The following is a 24146-nucleotide window of genomic DNA, read 5'->3' as shown; positions in this document are numbered from 1 at the left end:
CACAGCCTTTGAGTAACTGCTGCCTTTTACCGTGTGAAATTCTACCAACCAGAGATCTGATTTTCTAGGCATCCTCTTTTGAAATTCAGGTACCTCAGAATAGTTAAGTGGAGGCTAAAAGTTTTTGATATGAAATTTACTCAGAGTGCTTTTCTTATCACTCCAAATAAGCACTTTGGCCATGGCACAGAAATCTGATTGCTGATGAAGAAAAGATGGGAGAGAGAACCTTAGAGCGCTGGGCTTTTAGAGGCAGGTGAGGACTTACGCTGGTGCGGAAAGTGGGAAGGAGAACGCAGCATGAGGATGCGTATATCTGGGGCAGCGCTGTCCAATCCGGTAGCCACCAACTATTTAAAAATAATTGTATGTTTCTTTTTTTCTGTTTATTTATTTATTTATTTTTTTGAGACAGGGATTCGCTCTGTCACCCAGGCTAGAGTACAGTGGAGTGATCATAGCTCACTGCAACCTGGAACTCCTGGGCTCAAATTGTATACCATAAATACATAAAATTTTTATTTGTCAATTTAAAAATATATAACTAAATATAATAAAGGAAAAATAAGAGGATTATATATAAATAAATGATTATAAGCAACTTCACTTGAATCAAAACCTGTGCTTCTATACTGTGTTCATGGGTTTCCATATTACAAAGATGTCAATTCTCCCCAACGTATCTACAGATCCAATGCAACCCATTTAAAATCCCAGTAGGCTTTTTTGTAGAAATCAACAAGCTGATTCTAAAATTTTACGGATAAGCAAAGGAACTAAAATAAGCAAAACAACTTTGAAGAAGAACAAAGTTAGAGGACTCTCATTACCTGATTCCAACCCTTACTATAAAAGTACAGTAATCAAGACAGTGTGGTATTAGCAAAATGACACACAAAGAAACCAATGAAACAGAAGACAGAGTCCAGAAATAGACTCACACATTTATGGTCAATTGATTTTCAACAAAAGTGCCAAGCAATTCAATAGGGAAAAGAAAGTCTTCATCAAATGGTACTGGAACAATGCAACATCCCCACACAAAAAAAGTGGGCCTCAAACCCATACTTTGCATCACACAAAAAAATTAACTCATAATTAACTAACTGTAAAATCCAAAACTGTAAAACTAACAGAAGAACACATGGGAAAAAAACCTTTGTGACCCTGAGTTAGGCAAAAGATCCTTAGATAAGACACAAAAAGTACAAATCATGAAAGAATAAAATTGATAAACTGGACTTTATCAAAATTTAAAATCTCTGCTATTCAATATTTTGTTTAAAAAAAATGAAAAGACAAGCCAAAGACTGGGAGAAAATATTTGCAAAATACATACCTGATAAAAACTGGTATCCAAAATAAAGAACTCTCACAACTCAGCAAGAAAATTAACAACTCAATTTAAAAACTAGACAAAAGATTTGAACAGACATTTTATCAAAGAAGATATAATAATGGCAAATAAGCACACAAAAAGTTGTTCAATATCATTAGTCATTAGGAAAATGTGAATTAAAACCACAATGAGATACCACTACCCATGCATTACAATGACCAAAATTTTTTAAACGGAAATACTACCACTTCACACCCATTAGGATGGCTACTATCCAAAAAACCCAAAAAAACAAAAAACAGAAAATAAGTGTTGGCAAGGGTATGGAGAAAACGGAGCCCTTGTGTACCATTGGTAAGAATGTAAAGTAGAGCAGCTGCTATACAAAATAGCACAGCAGTTTCTCAAAAACTTAAAAACAGAATCACCATATGATCCAGCAATCCCACTTCTGAGCATATGCCCAAAGGAACTGAAAGCAGAGCCTCTAAGAGGTATTTGCCCACCCATGTCCATAGCAGTATCATGCACAATAGCCAAGAGGCGGGAGCAACACAAGTGTCCATCAGTGGATGGACGGATGACGTGGTACACACTTGCAATGGAGTATTGTTCACCCTTTAAAAGGGAGGAAATCTGGTCACATGCCATAATAGGGATGAACCTTGAGGACACTATGCTAAGTAAAACAAGCCAGTCACAAAGAGACAAAGAGTATATGGTTTCATTTGTATGAGGCACTTGGATAGTCAAATTCACAGAAACAGAAAGAAGGACAGTGGTCCCCAGAGGCTGGGGGGATGGGGACATGGGGAATTCTTGTTCAATGAGTGTAGAGTTCCAGTTTCGTAAGATGAAAAACTTCTGGCGATCTGTTATACAACAATATGAATGTACTTAATACCACTGAACTGTACACTTAAAAATGGTTAAGATGATAAATTTTATGTTATGTGTTTTTTACCACAATTAAAAAAATTAAAAATTAAAAACTCTGAAATACCAAGTGCTAGAAAAGATACAGCGTCCTGGAACTCTCATCCCTTGCTGGTGGGAATAGGAAACGGTACAGCCATTTTGGAAAACAGCTTGGCAATTTCTTACAAAGTTAAAGTTAAATATACACTTACCATGTGATCCAGCAACTCCACTACTAGGTATTTATACAAAATCTGCACATGAATGCTTATAGCATCTTTATTCATAATTGCCAAAAGGTGGAAACAATCCAAATGCCCATACGTTGATGAATGGATAAACAAATTATATACATCCCTATAATGGAGTGCTACTCAGCAATAAAAAAAAATGAACTACCAATGAATGCAATGTAGTGGGTTAGGCCGGGCGTGGTGGCTCACGCCTGTAATCCTAGCACTCTGGGAGGCCAAGGCGGGTGGATCGTTTGAGCTCAGGAGTTCGAGACCAGCCTGAGCAAGAGTGAGACCCCCCTCTCTACTAAAAATAGAAAGAAAATTAGCTGGACAACTAAAAATATATAGAAAAAATTAGCTGGGCATGGTGGTGCATGTCTGTAGTCTCAGCTACTCGGGAGGCTGAGGCAGAAGGGTCGCTTAAGCCCAGGAGTTTGAGGTTGCTGTGAGCTAAGCTGACACCACGGCACTCTAGCCCAGGCAACAGAGTAAGACTCGGTCTCAAAAAAAAAAAAAAAATGTAGTGGGTTAAACTATGTCCCCCAAAAAGAATGCTCAACCCCTAACCCCTAGAACCTGTCAATGTGACCTTATTTGGAAATAGAATCTTTGCAGATGTAATCAAGTTAAATCCAATGACTGGTGTCTTTATAAGAGAAGGAAGAGGGAGATTTGGACAAAGAGGAATTCAAAGAAGAAGGCGGAGTGATGACGGAGGCAGAGAGAAGATGGAGCTACAAGCTAAGGATTGCCGGCAACCAACAAAAACTAGGCAGAAGCAAGAAAGGACTCTTCCCCAGAGCATTCAGAGAGAGCACGGTGTTGCTGACACCTTGATTTTGAACTTCTGGACTCAGAACTGTGAAAAAATTAATTTCTATTGTTTTTAAGCCATCAAGTTTGTGGAAATTTGTTACAGCAGCCCTAGAAACTAATACGTGCAACCACTCAGGTGAATCTCAAATGCAACGTGCTGAGTGAAAGACTCAAAAGACGACATATGTGTGATCCCACTCACGGGACACTCTGGAGAAGGCCCAACTACAGGTTGGTGGTCTCCAGAGGACAGAGTGGGGTGGGGACTGATTACAAAGAGACACAAGGGAACTTTCTGGGGTAATGGAACTGCTCTACATCTTGATTGTGATGATGATTATATGGCATAGAGCTGTGTACCCAAAAAAGGTAAAGTGTACTATATTAAACTGTACCTTGAAGAAGTTTACTTAAAAAAAAAAAAAAAATCTGTGCTCTGGGATTCTCTTTTTTCTCAGTTTGTCAATAATTTTTCTCAGTTTAGAAGAGGGCCCCTACCAGCCTAATCAGGGATAATGTGAACACCAAAACATTGAATAAAATAGGAAACAATAAAACCATATACAGAGAAACAAATAAATAAACATACAGTTTGAAAGTTTAATGAGGATCAGAAAAAAGTACTCACAAAATACTTATTCATGACAAAGGGGGAAAAGTGAAGAAGCCTGGCAGACACCACCCTAGTTGATAAAAGGGCACGTGGTAGTTAATAGGACGGGTCAGAATCGCACGCCCAGGGTGGCACAGCAACTGCATCGCTTCTGTGTTATTCCTGCCAAGGATGCAGAATCTGAATCTAATGACAAAGACACATCAGACAAACCCCAACTGGGGGGTTATTTCTACAAAATAACTGGCCTGTAATCTTCACAAATGACAAGGTCACAAAAATCAAAAATATTTTTTTTAAGTCAAAAATAAAAGACTAGGCTGGGCATGATGGCTGACGCCTGTAATCCTAGCATTTTGGAAGACCAAGATGGGAGGATCACTTGAGCCCAGGAGTTGGAGGTTGCAGGGAGCTCCGATGATGACACTGCACTCTGCCTGGGGCAACAGAGCAAGACTCTATCTCAAAAAACAACCAAAAAAAAAAAAAAAAAAGAAAGAAAGAAAGAAAAAGAAGAAAGAAAAGTACACATCTGGAGGTACCTGAAACTCCGATGCACTGCTCCGCAGCTGGCTCACATTTGGTAAGGACCCTCCATGGTACTGTGTCAGGCGCAGTTGCTGAAGCTTCTGAAATTGAACCTGGAAACAGCAATTTCAAGAATGTTAAGAGATGACAGCAAATATCTGAAAGAGGCATCAAAGTGTGGTATTTTGAAGTACGATGGTTCAAGAGTCTTGGTTTCGATTTCTTCTTTACTTAAATGATCACAACCCTCATGTTTCCAGTGCCTTCTGGTTTTGGTTACTCTATTTTTGGAAAGAACTTACCCATGTTCCAAATGTCCCATGTGCTATGACAGTAAGGTACCCGGGCAAGGTCTTTGAGTCTCTGGTCTTAGGTGTGCAGGCACAGTCTTTAACAACAATAGAGGAATTTCTTAAAGCAAAACTAAGCTACTATCCACAGCCCTAACACATTAACTGTTTTCCCTTCTCTGCGTTCTTTTCCATTCTCCATTTACGTGTATGTGTAAGAACTGAATAGTTGTGATCATAAATACAATCTTGGATGCTTACATCATAAGCCTTTTCTACAATTTTAAATAATCATTATTAATGGCTATATAACAATTCTTCTTCTGAATTATTTCCCTAAACACATTTCAAAGAGTGATTATTAAATCTCTGGATACGGGTCCTCCAGTGGCTCTCAATACATACTGACAAAATGCTTTCCCAAAGGGCTTACCAATAGATGTTATGAGAAAATAGTTTCATCAAAAAACTCACTAACGTTGGATATTATCATTAATTTCGGCAAGGAAGGAAGCCAGTTTAACAGGTATAAAATGGTACCCCACTGCTTTAATATGCCTTTCTTCTCTAAGTTCTTCCCTACTTCATTTTTCAAAAGGCAATAAACCGGTTATAGTTCTTGTAAACCCCAAAGTGGTCCAATCTGGCCTGTAAGAGTTCTATTTCTAAAATAATAAATTAGCTCTGTGGTTACATAACCCTTGGCACTTATAATTCATATAGGGAAGAAAGGGATTATAGATGAGAAGCCCAAGGCAGATTTTAACCCTTTCCTTACTCTCTCTAATAATAATAAAAGCTACCAGACCTGAGCCCCTAGGATAGGCCAGGTGCTATCATCAGATGCTTTGCCCACTTCATCCCTAACCTTCACCACAAACACACAGGGAAGACTGAATTATCCCGCTTTTACAGACCTGGAGACCCAGAATCAGGTAAGTTGGTGACTGGCCCAAGGTCCCCCAGCTATAGCAGGAGGTTGAGCCACAAGTGTCGAACACAAAGCCCATGTTCCCATTTCTGCCACGCTCTTTTCCTGGGTTCCATTTCTCCCTCAGTGATCACACTATTTACAAACTCGAAGACAAGGTAAAAGTTTGGTTGACCAAAAGCACTGCTGAGCCCATGAAGCTCTCTGATTTTGTTTTATTTTTACATGTATTATGAAAACTTTCAAATAGTATACACAAAATAGAGACAAATATAATGAAACCCTATCTATCCATCTTCTAGCTTCAACAACTGCCAACTTCAATCCAATCTTCTCTCATCTTTACCCCTCCACTGCCCACAATGGCCCAGTGAAAGAAATCTCAGGTATCATCACATCATTCTGTTTCAGTTAGTACCTCCAAAAGACGAGGGCTTGTATCTGTTTAGAAATTTGAAAGGCACACAAAACCCTTCAGTGGCCTTAACTTCCCTCACACACACAGTATTTGATTTCTCAAACATACTGCACCGGGAGATGGTTATAATCTATTAATCAAAGCCCAGATCTCAGTGTCAAATATGAGAAGGAGGACATGGTGAACTTTTTCCATCTATGACCTGAGTTACAAGAAAAAAGCCTCCCAGCTTTTGATCTCAACATTCTAAAAGCATTTAACAGAAGCATTTGACTCTATCCTTGAAAATTCTCTAGACAAAATTCCCAGCTATCTTAATCTAAAGTCTTTAATTTCTTCTTCAAAGGATCAACCTGTCATTTATTTACTTATGCAAAAACTTAACTGTGTGTCAGGTACTATGCCAGGCACCGGCTTAATAAAATGAATCCATGCAAAGTCCCTGCCTTCAGAGAGTTCTCACAAAGGGTTCAACTCTTACTCGGAAGCCTTGACACTTCAACCAAACTGAGTTCTAAATCCAGCCAGGGACTTCCCTTCAACTGAGCTGAAGGCCCTCACAGTCCTCCAAACTGCTCTCCCTCCCAAAGCACCTACTTCCAGAGCCTAGACTGTTGTGCTGCAGGAAAGAGTCCTGGACTTGGAATCGGAAGACCTGACTTGGTAACCTGGAGCTCCCAAGTCGTGGGGCAAATTATTCGGATGCCTCCCTTCACAAAGATGATGTGAGGATTACGAGAGAACAGACGTGACAGTGGCACATAAAACGCAAAGCTCTGGACAACTTCTCAAGGTATTACCATTATTGTTGCTATTCTCAGCTACCTCTTAAAACCTTGAGGAAACATTCTGATGTTTTCCTCTTTTAAAATTTAGAATCATTGAGTTAGAAAGGACCTTGAGACTGTCTTCAACACCTTCATGTTTACAGATGATGCAAATGAGGACCAAAGAATGGTTAGCCTAAGGCAGAGGGCACAGACTGGCAGTCCTTGGGCCACATTTAGCCTAGAGAGAGTTCCATCTGATCTACAAGATGCTGACCTATTCAATATTTTAAATTTTGATTTAAAAAATTAGGAGACTACATAAAAATCTGGATTTCCAACTCCTCTTGACTGAAATATCGGACAACACGGAATCCATGGTCTTGCCTGGCAACACTGGATGGAGCTGAGAAGCTGCCCCCCGCCTCAGACAGGGCTGGAGTCCTCCTGTTTGCCCAAGTCCTCATTGTGCCACATTCCTCCAGTGTGGCCCAGTATCAGCTACCATTTGTCACCTCATTCCAGGCCCTCCCCTCATTTTCCTCTCCCGCCTTACCGTTAACTTGAGTTAGCAACCTTTGGCCTACAGTCACACACTTTAGTGGAATGTTCTTTAATGCCTATATGAAATGAGAGCCAAGCCTCATTAATTCCTTTTTGAAAGTCTCAACAATAGTCAACACAATTACAACCAAAATCTCAGCAGGTCTTTTTATAGAAATTGAGATAATTCTAAAAGTTATGGATGTACAAATGACCTACAGTAGTCAGAGCAATTTTTAAAAAGAGCTAAGTTGGAGGGCTTAAGTTGACCGACCATAAAGCTACAGTAATACAGACAGGGTGCTGGGGTCAAAAAGAGAGACCCACAGATCAATGGGACCAAAATGCATCTAAAAATAGACTCCCACATTTATGGCCAACTGATTTTTGAAAAAAATTGCCATGGCGATTCAACGGGGAAAGAAAAGTCTTTTCAACAAATAATACAGACACAACTGGATGAGTATACAGACATGCAGTGTGACAGCCAGATTCACACTCCAGTTCTGCCACTTACTGACAATGCCACCATACCTCTCTAAGCCTCGGTTTGCTCATCACAAAATGAGAAAAATTCTACACACACACAACATAGGGTCACCTTGAGGAGTACCTGAAATAATGCATGTAAAGGGATGACAAAGTGCCCTGCACGGGGAGAGTCCTCAACACTTAAGCCAAACTCAATCCTTCTATTCTTCTCTCTCTACTCCTCTCTCAGACACCTCGCTATTCTATAACATAACCATGGTTTGTTTATTTTAATATTAAAATGATGGGTTTTCCCAAATATTCAAGCCAAATTAACACTCCGGTCATTTCTCAACACAAGTTGCCCTTCACAGCCAAACTTCTTGGACAAGTTTCCAACTCTGTCTCCATTGCCTCCCACCCACTCCTCAATGCCTCACAACCCACATTCCACCCAGCACCCTGTGAATGCAGTGTCTCTCACCAAGGTTACTGATGACCTTCACATGATTAGAACAAAGGACACATCCTCTGTGTCAGAACAAGTTAGCAGCACTGGGCTCAGCTGGTTGACATTCCCTCCTCTTCACAATAACCCTCTCGGCTTCTCTCCTGCCTCTCTGGGCGCTCTTCAGTCTTCCCTGCCGGCTCCTTCTTCTCTACCTCCCCTTTAAATGGTGTAGCTCCTTGGGCTTCTCCTAGGCCCTCTTCACATTTCACTTTATGGCAGGGTCACAGACGCACATGCCTGCGGTTGCTAAGTAGGGAACGTAAATGAAGTAGTCTGGAATCACTGTGAGGAGTACCACGGGGAGTGCTGGGGACTGTGGCAAACTGAAGCACACACATGCCCTATCTAATTAGGGGGCAGTCACTATTCAGCTGCAGGCAATTGCTGCCATGCAGAAATGTGGGGTAAGTGTTGCCAGGTGATCTCATTTTTCAAAAGAAGCCAGAGTCCAGATTTTAATGTAAAATCTCAATATTCATTGTTAGCCCTATTTTTTTTTTTTTTTTTTTGAGACAAAGTCTTGCTTTGTCACCCTGGGTAGCAAGCAGCGGTATCACTGTAGCTCACTGCAACCTCAAACGCCTGCACTCAAGCTATCCACTTGCCTCAGCCTCCCAAGTAGCTGGGACTACAGGCGTGTGCCACCATGCCCGGCTAAGTTTTCTGTTTTTAGTAGAGATGGTCTCACTCTTGCTCAGGCTGGTCTTGAACTCCTGACCTCAAGCGATCCTCCTGCCTCGGCCTCCCAGAGTGCTAGGATTACAGGCATGAGCCACCATGCCCAGCCAGCCCTAATTTAAAAAAAAAAAAAAAAAAATACATTCTGGGCCAAAACCACAAACATATCAGAGGGCCAAATACAGAATTTAGGCCCCAGTTTATAGTATCTGCTCTATAAACCTTCCCAGGCAGCCGAATCTACTTCTGTGGCTACACAGCAAAGATCCCAGATTTATACCACTCGCCCAGCCTTTCCTCCTTTTCTCTAGGACCATATAAGCAACTGCCTGCTGGACCATCTCTCCTTATGGGCCTCAAGGCACCTCAGACATTTCCTCACCTTCCTCATCCATTCCCAAATCTGGTCCTTTCTACCTCTTAAGTATCAATCTGTTCACTCTTCTGTCTCCCCGTAACGGCCACCTTAGCAAATGCCACCCCCACATCTCCTAGACCAAAATTACAGCCTCAGAAAGGCTCCTCTGCCTCCTCCTCTATTCTAGCCACCACTCTGAAGCTTGAGGAATCTTCCTAAAATGCAAATCTCCCCTGGTTCAATCCCTTCAATGACTTTCCATTGTTCTTGGGATCAAGTCCCAGATCCTGTCTCTACAACCTGATCCCTGTGAATGTTTCCAGCCTCATCTCAAATCACCCTCATCGTCTCCTTGCCGAACCTCTGTCCTCTGTGCCCGAAGCGTATTTCCTCTCTCGACACCCTCAAAGGCCTTCCCCACTCCCACTGATCCTTTAGGCCTGCGGTCTCCAACCCCCGGGGCTGCGGCCCACTGCCAGTCCACGGCCCGTTAGGAAACAGGCCGCGAATCACCGCCTGAGCTCCGCTCCCCGCCCCCCCATCAGTCTGTGGAAAAACTGTCTTCCATGAAACTGGTCCCTGGTGCCAAAAAGGTTGGGGACCCCTACTTTAGGCCACTGGAAGAGGTGGGAACTCCCTACTATACCAGAGCTCCATCTACTTCCCCTTTTTTTTTTTTAACATTCATCAAAATGTGTCCCTTACTTGTTCAATGAATGTCTTCCCATTAAATCCTAAAATCCACCAGGAGGCTGTGTTTTGCTTAGTTACTACTGTATCCCCAGTGTCCATACTAACTCGTGGCACACACTATGGACTCCATAAGTATTTGTGGAACAAATTAATTAAGATTTTTGAAGGAAAGCACCATGTTTCCACCGTTCTCCCCAACAAACAGGACCCTATTAACCACGTAGTAGGCACTCGAGTGCTGACAAGTGAATACATTGAACGAACAACAAAACAGCCTCTTCCCAGGCATACCTGCCTCTATTTTCTTCCCTCTCTTTACTATTCTAAGCACTCTCTTCTCCAGATTTTCCCTCTGCCTCCTGATAAGGCTGAACCTCTAAAGCCAGAGTGAAAAATTCTGCCTTATCTAGTCAGTGCTACTTACTAGGTGAATAGGATTTAACTCCAACTCTGAAGAACTGGCTGTGATTACGCAGAGAAGGGCTTAAAGCCCAACACAGGCTTAGAGGGGAAAGATGACTGAATCGATTAGCCATGTCTGTCTCAACGATTAGCGATGTCTGTCATGGGCTGGTAATGGGAAGTCAGTAGATCTGCCATCCCCTTACCAATTATGAACTAGATGGAATTTTCTCCAGCTCGATCTTTGGATCCTTGGAGGTTCACATGTTTGGGGAATCTTAGAGCTCTGTATGACACGTGTTTCAATTTTGTGATTTATTTATGAAAATAACCCTGAAATTTTTTAAATAAACAAATTTTAGTAAGCAAATTTAATGTCATGATTTATGTGTTTATGAACACAGTGGAGCCAAGTAGTATTACTTCACTTGAAACTGGACAAAAAGAAAACACAGAGAGAATTAACATGTAAATGAGTCCCTGTATCAGGTGAGGGCAAAGTAACATGATCATTTTGTAGTAATTTGAATAAAGTGGTGGCTGAATTATCATACGGGCCAGTTGATTAGGTTTGCTGAATTCAAGAGAATTGAGCTATAGCAGTTAGCACCATATTTACATTGAAAGTCTCAATTTAGTTTGGCAAAATAGCATTTGTCACACTATATTAATGTTAATTTGGATTTATTGCATTTGTAAGTTCGGTTGGATTTATTTTGTACACGTGTTTTGGTTTATGGCTGTATCACAGCTATAAGCAAAAGACTTTGTATACAAATTTATGTTTGAACATATTTGAATAATATAATCAAAATAATTTAAGTGAACTTTGAGGATCTGTGAAAAAATTAAAAAAAACAAACAAACTGTATGTTACTCATGACCTCATCTGTTAAGGATGTTTGAAGGGGGCTTCCTAAGTTGGGTGAGAGATCAGATCAACTCTTGGGTACACAGACATAGACAGCACATGCATTTGGACATAAACAACATACAGTATGTATCTAAACAACACGTAACAGCAAGGCCCCAACAATCACCAGCTTTCACTCGCCCATTCTTTTCAGTGTGCTCTGAGCTTGCAGAGCTCATCCCTGAATCTGAGGAAGGTCACAAATGTAAACACCCCGGGATGCCAGGCGAGCAATAAATCAGTGAAGTGGTTAGGGCAGAAGAAAACATTTTCACAAAATTCTCAGCCTTCTTTATCCATATACATATGTTTTTCTCTCAGTGTGACAGAAATGTAAATACAGGAAAAATTTCACTTTCCCCTTTAACTTCACTAAAAGAAAACACCATCACAAATATGATATACGACAACTGACACCTAGCCTTGGCACGGGGGACCGTGACAGAGCGCAGTGTGGACTGTGGCAAACTCCAGCTCATGCTCCATTTGAGGGGCAACCACCACCCAGCTCCAGACGGTGGCTGTCATATGGGAATTCAGAATCTGTGTTATCAGGTCTCCCAATTTTTAATATGAATAAGAAAATTCAGATTTTGTGTGAAAATCTACCAATTAAAAATTTCTGGCAACAGATTTAAGAATTTTCCCCAAACACTGAGGCTGGTCAAAAAAATAACGTGTCTGCAACTCAGTGAGCCGGGGACCACGAGTTGGCAAGTCTGCTCTTGGCTCCCCCTCAAGCCGCCAACACCCCCACCCCCAGCCTCTGCACAGCCTCCCCCATCCCCCCATGGCCCTTCAAGGTCAGCATTTAGGATCCTCAAGGCCTGCCCCCCTCACGCGGACCCCCCTTCTCTGCAGTCCTGCGCCGACACTCCGCTTGGCTCTCCATCCTCCACTGCCTCGCTCAACAGTTACCTAACCCTGCCAGGTGTTTGTCCCGGCTCGCACCTTACTCGTTCCTCGGGGCCCCTCCTCGGTGGGCACCCTGTCAGTTCTCACTACGTATCCGGGGCTGAACAAAGTAAGCTGGACCTGATAAAGCACCTCCAAGGATTAAAAGAGGGGAGCCTCATCCTCGACGCGGAATCGTCTCCAAGTACCAAGACCCCCAGCCACCCGGGGCTGGCCCTGGCTTCACTTGTGCACAGAGCGCTCCTGAGGAGCGCGCGGGACCCTCGGGCCCCGCGGCCTTCCCCGCCGCCAGTCCAGAAGGGCTCGCGGGCGGTGAGTGTTCCGAGCAAGGAGAAGCCGCGCTGCCCGGGCCGACGCGCGGCTGGGGCTGGCCTCCAAGCTGTTTGCGATTTCCTCCCGGGGCTCCGGTCATCCCTCCCCGTAGGCCGCCCTCGCACCGCCGCCCGCCTGCCCGGGATCGGCCCCTTCCCATCTCCGGGCACACTGGGCCCCGCGACCCTCCCACCTCCACCGCGATCGCGAATGGCAAGCGGGTGGTCTCAAGGCGGGGAAGCGTCGAGGCCGCGGCCGCTCCGGCCCCGCTCCCGGGCACCGGTTCCCGGGCGCGGCCCCGGCCCGGCCCCGTCACCGCCTCGGCCCCGCGACCTCTCACCCGCCGCGCGGGGCCCGCCCGCTGCCGTGGCCGCCCCCGCCCGCGCCGGCCCGGGCCCTCACCCGCGACAGGGTGAGGTCGGTCATGAGCTGCTCGAAGGCCCGCGTCTCCTCGGCCTGCCGCTGCGTGTGCAGCGCGATCTTCTCACTGAACTTCCGCGGGTTGGCGCTGCCGGAGCCCGGCGAGGCGGCCATGGCGCGGGCCCGAGCTCGCAGAAGAGGGAGGCGGCAGGCCGGGGCCCGCGTCTCGGCCCGCGCGTCCGTCCGCAGGCCGCCCGGCCGCCGCCCGAAGCCCGTCGTCCCGCGCGACCCGGCAGAGCAGCCGCCGCGGCCCCGGAGCCCGCGAGCGGCCGGGAGCGCGCCGAGGTCCGCCCCCGCGCGCCCGGCCCCGCCCTCGGCGCGGCCTCCCGTCTCCCGCCGCCCGCCGGGCGCTCCGCACCGCGGGCTGCTCCGGCCCCCCGGCCCAGAGCGGGCCCCGCGGCGAGTCTGCGAAGCGGAACGGCCCGACGGGTGGCAGCGGGCTGCCGCTTTACTGAAATTCTCCAACCGGGGGATGGCCTTTGGGTTTACGCGGCTCGTTTAGAGTTTTGCCCGTATCCCGGCCCCGCTACTCTCCAAATTAGGGTGATTTATTTCAGCGGTGAACCTGGGCGACCTAACCTTGAGCTATCTCCGCCTCAGTCCCCGCGCGGGGCGCGCGCTAAATCCGGCAGGGGCCTCATGCCTGCCCACCGGTCCTACTCCCGCTCGCCGTCCTCCCTCCGTTTGTTCTCCTGACGTCTTGTCAGCAACCCCTTCCCAAAAGTACCAAATCTGGATATCAATTTTTCAAACCATCTCCTGTGTTGCCCCAAGTAGAGACACGCCCTGGTGCAGCCGTACCTCCACAGCCCCGGCCCCTTTTCCAGGTGCTTTGAGGGTCTCCCTGTGGCCTCTCCAAACCCCAGCTTCAGCAGGTGCCAATCCCACCTTCTAAAACCTGCCACGTCAGCCTGGGGGGCTTTCCCCCTTCTTTTGCAGTCCAGAAGCTACTCAGGGTAAACGTTGATGTGCACTAAGATGTCCTGGTGAACCCTGAGCTTGTGTCTGTGTTTTGTAAATTTGGAAATATTAGAGCTATGCAGAAGAGAACAGAAAATAATATTATATAAGGCCTGCATGGTGGCTGAGGCCTGTAATCCCAGTGCTTTGAGAGGCTGAGGTGGGACTTTTGCTTGAGGCCAGGAGTTCAAGACTAGCCTGGGCAATATAGCAAGACCCTATCACTAAAAAAAGGAAAAATTAACTGGGCATGGTGGCATGTGTCTGTAGTCCTAGCTACTCAGGAGGCTGAGGCAGGAGGATGCTTGAACCTAGGAGTTTGAGGCTGCAGTGAGCTGTGATTGGGCCATTGCACCAGCTTGGGCAACAAAGCTAGATTCTGTCCTAAAAAAAAGAAAAGAAAGAAAAGAATATTAATGACACCCACCCACACCCTCCACCATCAAGATTAAACAGATATCAAAACATTTTGCAGCATGTAATTGGGATTTATTAAAGACATAAAATTAGACATAACTCAAGCCCCACCTTCATTCCTCTCCTTCTTCCCCAGAGATAGTCACTGTGCTCAAGTTGCTGCATATCATTCTCATTTGTGTTTTTATACTTATATTACATATGACATATGGATCTAGCAACTACATATGGAATAAATACCAAATTTTATTTTTAATCCTTACAAAAATCTCCAGGCATGGTAGCTCACACCTATGATCCTAGCACTCTGGGAGGCAGAGGCAGGAAGACCACCTAAGCTCAGGAGTTTGAGGTTGCTGTGAGCTAGGCTGGCACCACGGCACTCTAGCCCCAGTGATAGAGTGAGACTGTGTCTCAAAAAAAAAAAAAAAATCTTTACAACAATGACATCACGGTGAATAATCTTTTTGTAACTTTTTTCATTCACCATTATGTTTTTGAGATTTATTAGTATCAATTCATTTGTTTTAACTACAGCGTAGTATTTCATTATGTTTTTCATGTCTCTTATATGTAGCATATAGCTGAACCTTTTAGGAAACTTAATCTGAGACTATATCTCTATTAGGTAGAGTTTAGCTTGTTTTACTAATTATAATTGGATTTATTTCTTCTGTTATATTTTGTGCTATTTACCATGCTTTTTCTTTACATTTTATTTTCTGCTTTCCTGTTACATTATCTGTGTTCAGTTTCAGAGAACAGAGCCATTCTAGATAGTTTTAAGTACAAAAGTATTATTACAGGTATAGGATGGAGGGCCGAAGCCGCAGACTCCAAGTTGAACATTCAGGAATGACTCTGAGAGTAGCGCTGCAGAACGGAGCCACTGCCTCTTCTAAACTCAGTGAGTCATGTACTGAATTGGGAAGCTGTCGCTACACTTACCAGCTCTTGAGCCACACAGGTATTGTATTGCCATGATGAGAAGCCACTGCAGAAAAATTAGATGCCTCCACAACTGTGCTCCCCTGCAGAAACAGCATACGTGGACTGTGCTTCACCTCCACCTACACATCTCATAAGAGAGAAAGCGACTGCAAGAACCAAAACTGTCCAGAATCCTTGCTGCAAGATCATCTAGGAAATGTAGTTCTGGCCCTTCAGCGTCTGCAAAGCGGGAAGGACAGCAGAAAGACCACGGAGTGGGCGCTGCGCTGACTCCTCCGTGTCAGCCCATCAGTTCAGGCAGCTGCCAGTCCGCACTCTGTTCCGTATTTCCTCTATCTGATTTGGAATATATTTATTCTATTTCTATTCTTATTGTGATTAACTTAGTCATTTTAAATTTTTATTTTATTTTTTTTTAGGAACAGAGTCTCATTCTGTTGCCCAGGCTGAACTCCTGGGCTTAAGCCATCCTCCTACCGCAGCCTCCCAATTAGCTGGGATAATTTTTTAATCAAATAAATACATGGGAATCATATAAAAAGTAAAATTTACAAGGCTTATAATTGTAAAAAGAATTCCCAAGTCCCCCTTTAAATAAGCTTACTTGCTGTTTTATGATATTTTTCAACTTTTACATATTAACGTAATTTTCTATTACAGAAAAGAATGATTTGGCCATTTTGTGTCCCACCAAAAATATAACTTGACCTGCCCTCATTCTTTCAGTGTAGCTTTAGGATCATTTTTGGTAAATCCATATTAAGTGTTTACATAATGTAGTATAGTTCCACTTTGGTACGAACTCTTTTTTGGAGTTAAAAATTGCCTGTGTTGTTGATTTGCTTAGATTTCTCTCAACCTATTATAAATCCTTTCTCGAACTCTTTGCCAGAGCTGTGAAATATATTGCTGAATCTACAAATGACGGTTTGGGGGAGAGCCTTTCTCCTGGGGTGCTTCGCCTTCCTCTGCATCCTGGCCGCTGCGCTCTAGCCCGCTGTCCGCTATGGCCCCGAGTGTCCCCTCCCCTCCCCCTGATGCCCTGCGGCGTCTCCTGCGTTCTGACCTCTGCTTCCTACATCCCAGGTAGTCCTCTCGCCATGTGTGCACCTTCATTTCGGTGAAACACATTCTCCAGTAGCTTCCCGGGGAGGGGTGGGGATGGTGGGGTGGTAATGGGTACGTAAAAGGTAAAAATCTTTGAGACTGTGAATGTGTGAAGATGTTTTCATTCTACCCTCATGCTAGATTGTTAGTTTGGCTGCGAACAGTTGTCGTCGTTGGAAATCCTTTTCGCTTAGCTCCTCGAATGCATTGCTTCGCTGTTTCTCACTCCCGTGCTGCTGTTGGGAAAGCCACTCCCATTCTGTTTCTTTTTCCTTTGTAGAGGACTGGGTTCTTGAGAATTGTAATTTATTTATTTTTGTCGCGCCCCCCCCCCCAAACCTCTGAAGGCTTAGCGTTCTGATATTGTATGATGACGTGTCTTGGTGTTGTTCTTCCGTGGTTGTTCATTGTGCTGGGCACTGGGCACGTGTATGGAAATTAGACTCTCATATCTTTCAGTTCTGGGAAATTGTCTCTTCTTTTTATTAATTTTCTTCTCTTCATTTTCTAAGTCTCTTTCTTTCTGAAACTTTTGTTAGTCAGTTCATGGGTATCCTAGATTGCTCTTCTAATTTTCTTTTCTCTGCTATTTTCTATTTCTTTGTCTTTTGTTATTTTTCTATTTCCTGGTACATTTTCTCAACTTTATCTTCCAGCTATTCTGTCAAACTTTTATTTCTGCTATTAACCTTTTAATTTCTAAGAGCTTTTTCTTGTTCCGGAGGTCCCTTTTTTAAATAGCATCCTGTACTCCTTTCATGGATGGGATGGTAATTGTAGATTATTTCTGTTTTTACATTTTCTTCTATTCCATACATTGTCCGCCTCTGTTTTGTTCGAGTTCATATTTTTATTTGCTCATTTTGGTCTCCATCTAGAGACTTTCCTCAAACCTCTATTGATCCTTCACTCTCCATTCATAATTAAGACAGAAACACTAAATATGTACAGATTCTTTGCTTCTGGAAATAAAAAAAGTAAATATATATTTGTATCTATTTTGTAGCAAAGATTGCTAGTTGTCTCCCAATATTCAATCTCTGCTCCTTCCTTTATTAAAAGAAACCCTGAGCTTTAGCTGAGCACATCTGGGCCCAGCTGAAGCCAGCTAAAGACTACGTTTCCCATTCTCCCTTGCAAATAGCTATGGCCATGCAACGATGCCCTGCCCAGTGGTCCGAAGTAATAGGTGCAACTTTGGGAGTATGTCCTTAAACGAAATGACCTTCTTTTTCCTCTTCTCTGTTTCTCACTGACTGCATTGTGGATCTGGTGACAAAATGGTGACACCTCTCTTAGACCATTAGGTGAACACCATGTGTGCAGAATGACAGAACAATGGTAGCAAAGGGACCCGGGTCCCAGGACTGTAGAACCACAGTATTAGCTCTGGACTTCTTCTAGCCTAGTGCATGACTGACAGATAAGCATCAATTTTGTTTAAAGCCCTGTTCTTTTAGCCTTTGTTATGGAAACTGAACTAGGACCTATGAAAAATAGAAAAATTTTTATAAACGTATCAAAATATCATGAAGACGTAAAGGCTATGTAGTCCACCATTTGTTTCGCCCCTACTGTATGCCAGCCGCGCTCTTAGGAGCTAGAGCAGTGGAGTTCCTTAGGGCTCCCCCGTTCCCCCTTCCTCCAGATCAGAGATGTGATTACCTTCTTTTAGTTTCCCATAAGTGCATGTCTAGCAAATTTTGCAATTTGTCTTTTACTCAAATTCCGCATCGACCCCAGAACTCAACCAGGTCAGTTCCCAGGTCAGCCTCACCTGAGCAGCGAGTATGTATTACTGTGAAATGAGAAAAAGTAACAAAGAAAGAATAGCACTGAGTTCTGAACGACTGAGTGGAAGCTCTGTGTGCACGTGTGGAGCTTCCTCACTGGGGAGCCGCACGCAGGGGCACCGGGTGGAGACCCGGCCTTGTCACTGTATGTCTCCAAATGTCAGTATGTCCAGGTTGTTGTCTGGGCTTTTGTTTGTTTATTTGTTTGCTTTTCTCTAAGGCGGGTCAATTTCTCCAGCCTGAAGAATCCTCCGGGCGCATACCCAGGCCTACGAGCCTGGCTGCTGGTGGTCTGGGCGCTGAGTGAGAGAAGAGAAGTGGGGGTCTTGCGAGCTGATGCGTAGACTCTCTCTTGATCTCCCTGTTTTCAGATGGCCCCTCGCTCCCAGCCTCTGCTGAGTCTCACCCTAAGTCTGGAATCTTTCGGGCTTAATTTGCCCGGAGTTAACCTCCTGTCTACAGTCAGAGAAGAAAGGGGAGTCACCTGGTTTTGAGCAGGCGGGGAGGGGGTCTAACTGCTCCTTGTACGCACTTTCGACCAATCTGTGTACTTTCAGCCCTGTCGCTCTCCTTCTGGTGCCACAGGTCCTTCTGAAGTTCTCTAGGATAAATTCGCTGCTTCTTAGCTTTCTTCCTTCGCTCTGGCTCCCACGCATTTTGGTTTCAGGTTTCTATGCTCTGCTTTGTGGACGACCATCGGGCCGTGCGTGGTGGGCTGTGGCCAGGCCTGCCGCTGCAGAGCCCCTGCCTAGACCGAGTTCAAGAAGGGTAAGGCACAGGCAAAGAGAGATGGCACCAGTTAGACACACTGTGAATCTGAGGCCCCAGAACCTGGACTCCGAAGCAGGGCCCAAATGACCTCGCTTGCACAGTAGCAAAATTGTTTCCCTACGTGCTGCCTTAATCTAAGTTGTCCCCAGGGCTGATGCGGCTGCTCTGGCAGTGGGTAGAATTACAAACCTGAGAGATTTTTTTGGAGCTCCTCAAGCCTGTCAACCACAGCCACCACCGTCCTGGACATCCGCTCTCAAGGAGTAGAAAGGAAACACGGCATTCACACCCATTCAGAGGTACCCTTTGTCTGAGTCGGGGCTAGCAAGCTTTTTTCCTGTAAAGGGCTATGTAGTTAATATTTTAAGTGTTGCAGACCCTGTGGTCTGGTCTCCTTGTAACTACTCACCTCTGCCATTGTAGCATGAAAGCAGCCAGAGACAGCACATAAACAAACAGACCGTATTCCAATAAAACTTTCTTTACAAAACAGACAGACAGTGGGCCAGATGTGGCCCATTGACTGAATTTGGTGACCCCTGGTCTAGGTTGTCCTCAAACTTTCTCATGTTTGGTAAAGCTAATAAGAGAATCTCTCCATATCCGCAAGTATCAATTATTAATATCCTTGGGTCAAACCCAGAACTTTGAAGATTTTTTTTTTTTGTCTTCTGGCCTCTTTTGTTGCTGTTAGTTTAATTGTTGTTTCTTGTTCTGTTGTAGAGAATCTGTCTCTTCTTGGCTACTTTCGGTTTCTTGCTTGTTTGTTTTTTGAGACGAATTCTCACTCTGTCACCCTGGCTAGAGTGCAGTGGCACAAGCATAGCTCACTACGGCCTTGCACTCCTCGGCTCAAGCGATCCTCCTGCCTCAGCCTCCTGAGTAGTTGGGACTACAGGCATGCGCCACCACGCCTGGCTAATTACTTTGCAGTTTTGTTACAATATGTCAAGGTATGGATTTGTTTTATCTATTTCATTTAGAACTCAAGAGTATATTTCAGTCTGATGACTTGTATCAGTCAGGGTTAGACTTGGCTGTAACAGAAAACTTCCCCAAAAGCGACCTTAAAAAAGATGAAAGTTTATTTCTTTGTTATAAAAAAGTTAAGGTACTATCTTGTTGCTGTGCCATTCGTAGCCTCAAGTTTATGATGCAAGATGGTGACATGTATATTCCAAGCAGCAAGATGAGTGAGAAAGGTGAGAAAAAGGGAAGAAGGGTACGTTCATTCTGTCTCTTAAGGAAATTCCCAGAAGCTTCCACACGAACTTCCTTCTATATTTATCCCATTGAACAGAACTTAGTCACATGGCCATACCTAGATACAAGACAGTCAGGTAGGTGCCCAACTAAAACCAATATTCTATTATAATAGACCAGTGGTTTTCAAATTTTAGCGCCCATCAGAATCACTGGAAAGCTTATTAAAACACAGATTGCTGAGTCCCACTGCTGAGTTTCTGATTCAGTAGGTCTGAGGTGGGGCTGAGAATTTGCATTTCTAACAAGTTCTCAAATGGTGTCGATGTTGCCCGCTCTGGGACCTCACTTTGAGGACCGTGGCTGTAGATGACAGGAGAGCAGATACTGGAGAACAACTGGCAGACTCTGCTACCCGTATCTTTCAAATGGGCTAGAAAATTTTCCAAAATCTCTTCAAATATTGCTTCTCCCCCATATTCTCTCTATATTCTTTCTCTGTAGAAGTTCAGTTAGATGCATATTAAACATTCTCATTCTATCTTTCAAGTCTTTTAATCTCCCTTTTATATTTTCCCACAAATATAAAAGGGAGATTATTTTTGTGCTACATTCTAGGTAATTTCCTTAGATCTACCTTCTACTTTACTAGCTTCTCTCTTCAGCTGTGTCTGCTGTTTAACCTGTTCATTTTTTCTTCTTCAAGGACTATGTTTTCCCATCTAAAAATTATATTTAGTTCTTTTTCAAATATGCCTACTCTTTATTCAGAATCCTGTTCTTTTCTTATTTTTTTCTTCCTTCTTTTATGCCTTTACTTTTACTGATATTTATATTCTCTTTCAGCACGTAGCTCTCCTATCTCAAGTTTTGGGAGCTCTACTCCTGTTTGTTGTATCTGGTGGCTCTTACCCGTGGTGGATTATTCCAAATGTTTTTAACTATGCTTTATCTTTAGGGAGCCTAATTTTTTTTTTCCTGTGGGAATCCTGGGTAGTGGTAATATGACTCAAGTACAGTTTTGTTTTTGTTCCATGAGTCATAGAGTATCAATGACCAGACATGGGAATTTTATTACATGGATACTGTAAATCTATACCTTAAAGCCCATGTTGGGCCAAGTTTTTAGTTTCTCAAGGGGCTTTTTATTCCTCCCACAGCCTAGCCAGAGATAGTCAAACTCCCTTGTTAACTTTGCCGGTGGGTAGACTTTACCTTTTCAGATACGCAATTTTACCCAACTTACAAGCTAGTACATTAACCTGTTACTGTTTCGTGGGTGATTGCAGGAGGCGTGAGTTTCCTGGGTCAGAGACAGTTTATGACTCACTGCACAGCAGGCAGCATGAAGATCATTTCTGTGTCAATTCCTCTTGCCCACTGAGTCCCCCAGGGGTGATGCGGAAGGGCCCAGATCGTCTGCACATGCAGTGAGCTCCGCTACAGGAGAGGAACAACCTGCTTTTTGTCCCATGAGACATTACCTCATCACTCAAAGTTGCTCACGGCAAACACAACTCTGAGAAATGGCCCACTAAAGAGTGATCAGAGCTTTGCATTTGTGGCATAACAAGCAAGAATGTCTAGGTATGCTCAAGGCCCACAGAGGACTACCTCCTAGCACACCTTTTCTTGAGTGTGCAGCCTTCTGAGGGTCCTGGCTTGGGTTCCAGGTCTAATTCCTGGACTCATGTCAGTCTATTGTCTCCTTTTACCCAGTGGGTGTTAATAACTGAAACTCCAACTGTCACAGCCAAGAGGAGCCTCAGGTGACATGATGACTAAATGCAATGTAGTATCCTGAGTGAGATCCTGGGACAGAAATAGGACATTAGGTAAAAACTAGGAAAATAAGAACAAAATATGAATTTTAGTTAATTAAAAAAAAACAAGCAAGCAAGCAAACACAAGCTCCTGGATTATTGGATAGATAACCCTGTGTTTACTATCTGATTTTCAGTCACTGGAGGATTTTCTTGTGAACTCAACTATGCACTGCATTTTTTGCTATGTTGTAATCCAGCATTTCTAGGTTTTCATTCACCTTTGCCTATGACTTTGTTGGAATCCAGCTGTTTGTTTAAAATTTGCATTCCTGGTTCCCACCCCTGGAGGCTGTGATTTATAGGGCTAGGGCCCAGGATTCTACCTTTGTAACAACTGATTCTGATATAGGTGATCTATGGGTCAAAAATTAAGAAAAACTGCCATTAAGAATGGAGTCATAAACTGGGTCAAAGAATTAATATGGTCTGTAGTTAAAATTGAAAATAATCAACTCCTTGTTATGGCCAATACTCCTTCCAATCTCCTGTTGCAGAGACTGTAGAGACAAAGCCACTTCCGGCCTCCTTCACAGATAGAGTTGGCCACGTGGCCAGACTGGTTCTTCAGACACAGGGGAAAGACTACTGGAGAGCTTCTAGGAAACTTGCTTTTCAGATAACAGGGACTTATCCAGCTGGAGCTGGCCCTTTCTCCTTTATACTCTGCTTGACGCCTGGAGCTACGGAGCCATCTTGCAGCCATGAAAAGAGAAAGCAGAAAACAACTAAAATCAGTGTTAGCATTGTTGAGTGGCTAAATCAACACTTGGCAACTGTTTTCCTCTAGTCTTATTATGTGAAATAAGGAAAACCCTTTTGCTTAAACCATTAGAAGTCAGTTTTTCCATTTCTTTCTTTCTTTCTTTCTTTTTTTTAAGAGATGAGGTCTTGTTATATTGCCCAGACTGCTGGAGTGCAGTGGCTGGTCATGGGCACGATCATAGGGCACCACAACCTTAAACTAAAGTGATCCTCCTGCCTCAGTCTTCCAAGTAGCTAGGACTACAGGAAGTGCCAGTGTATCGGGCTGATTTTTCCATTTCTTGCAGCCAAAATTATCCTGATGCACTCAGGTAAAAATCCTCATTTCTTCTCAAAAAACTTTCTATGTAATTTCAGACTTACAGAAAAGTTGCAATAATACAAAGAATTCCCATATACTCTTTACCCAGATTCCCCAAATGGTAACATTTTACTGACCTTGCTTTATCATTTTCTCTATATATATGTTCACTTTTTCTAAACCATCTGAGGGCAAGTTGATATGATGCTCCCTTACCCCTAAATACTGTACTATTTATTTCATAAAAACAAGAATATTCTCTCATATAACCTAACCACATTATAATTATCAAAATCAGGAAATTAACATTGATATACGATTATTGAATTTACAGATATTATTAAAAATTTTGCCAACATGGCCAGGAGCAGTGGCTCATGCCTATAATCCCAGCACTTTGAAAGGCTGAGGCAGGAGGATTGCTTGAGGCCAGGAGTTCGAGACTGGACTGGGCAATATAGTGAGACCTCATCTCTACAAAAATTTTTTTAAAAATTTGCCAGATATAGTGGCACATTCCTGTAGTCCCAGCTATTTGGGAGGCTGAGGCAGGGTGATTGCTTAAGCCCAGGAATTCAAGGCTGCAGTGAGCTATGATTGTACCACTGCACTCCAGCCTGGGTGACAGAGCAAGACCCGTCTCTTTAAAAAAAAAAAAAAAAAATGCCAACAGTCCCAGGACAAGAAAATCTAACACCACTGATTGTGTTCAGATGTCATATCTCTTTAGAATCCTTTAATCTGGACCAGTTGTTCAGTCTATTTGTCTTTCATGACTGAAAATTTTTGAAGTGACAGGCCAGTTACTTTGTAGAATTGGGGTTTGTTTTCTGTTTCCTCATGATTAATTTCAAATTTTGCACTTTTGGTAGGAACAGCACAGGAGCAATGTTGTGTTCTTCTCAGTTTATCATTTCAGGAGGTACATGATGTCAAATTGTCCCATCACTGATAAAAAACTTGGATAATTTGCCTAAGGTGAT

At 43.7% G+C, this 24146-nt stretch overlaps 1 protein-coding gene across 2 annotated transcripts in view; it reads right to left on the bottom strand.

Moving 5' to 3' along the window:
• CRTC3 (CREB regulated transcription coactivator 3) overlaps window positions 1-13306 on the bottom strand; it is a 94116-nt gene extending 80810 nt beyond the window's left edge. For both annotated transcript variants that reach the window (XM_069466586.1, XM_069466587.1), the window contains exons 1-2: window positions 13055-13306; window positions 4465-4563 (exon numbers count right to left, since the gene is read on the bottom strand). In XM_069466586.1, the coding sequence (XP_069322687.1) occupies window positions 4465-4563; window positions 13055-13186 (231 nt within the window). In that variant the 5' untranslated portion in view covers window positions 13187-13306. The remainder of the gene's footprint in view (window positions 1-4464; window positions 4564-13054) is intronic.
• Window positions 13307-24146: the final 10840 nt, after the last annotated feature.

This window comes from Eulemur rufifrons, chromosome 3, assembly GCF_041146395.1.
Source record: "Eulemur rufifrons isolate Redbay chromosome 3, OSU_ERuf_1, whole genome shotgun sequence".
In the NCBI taxonomy this organism is placed as follows: Eukaryota; Metazoa; Chordata; class Mammalia; order Primates; family Lemuridae; genus Eulemur; species Eulemur rufifrons.
Note: the sequence above shows the minus strand (reverse complement) of the source record. Positions and strands in the feature narration are given on the sequence as shown.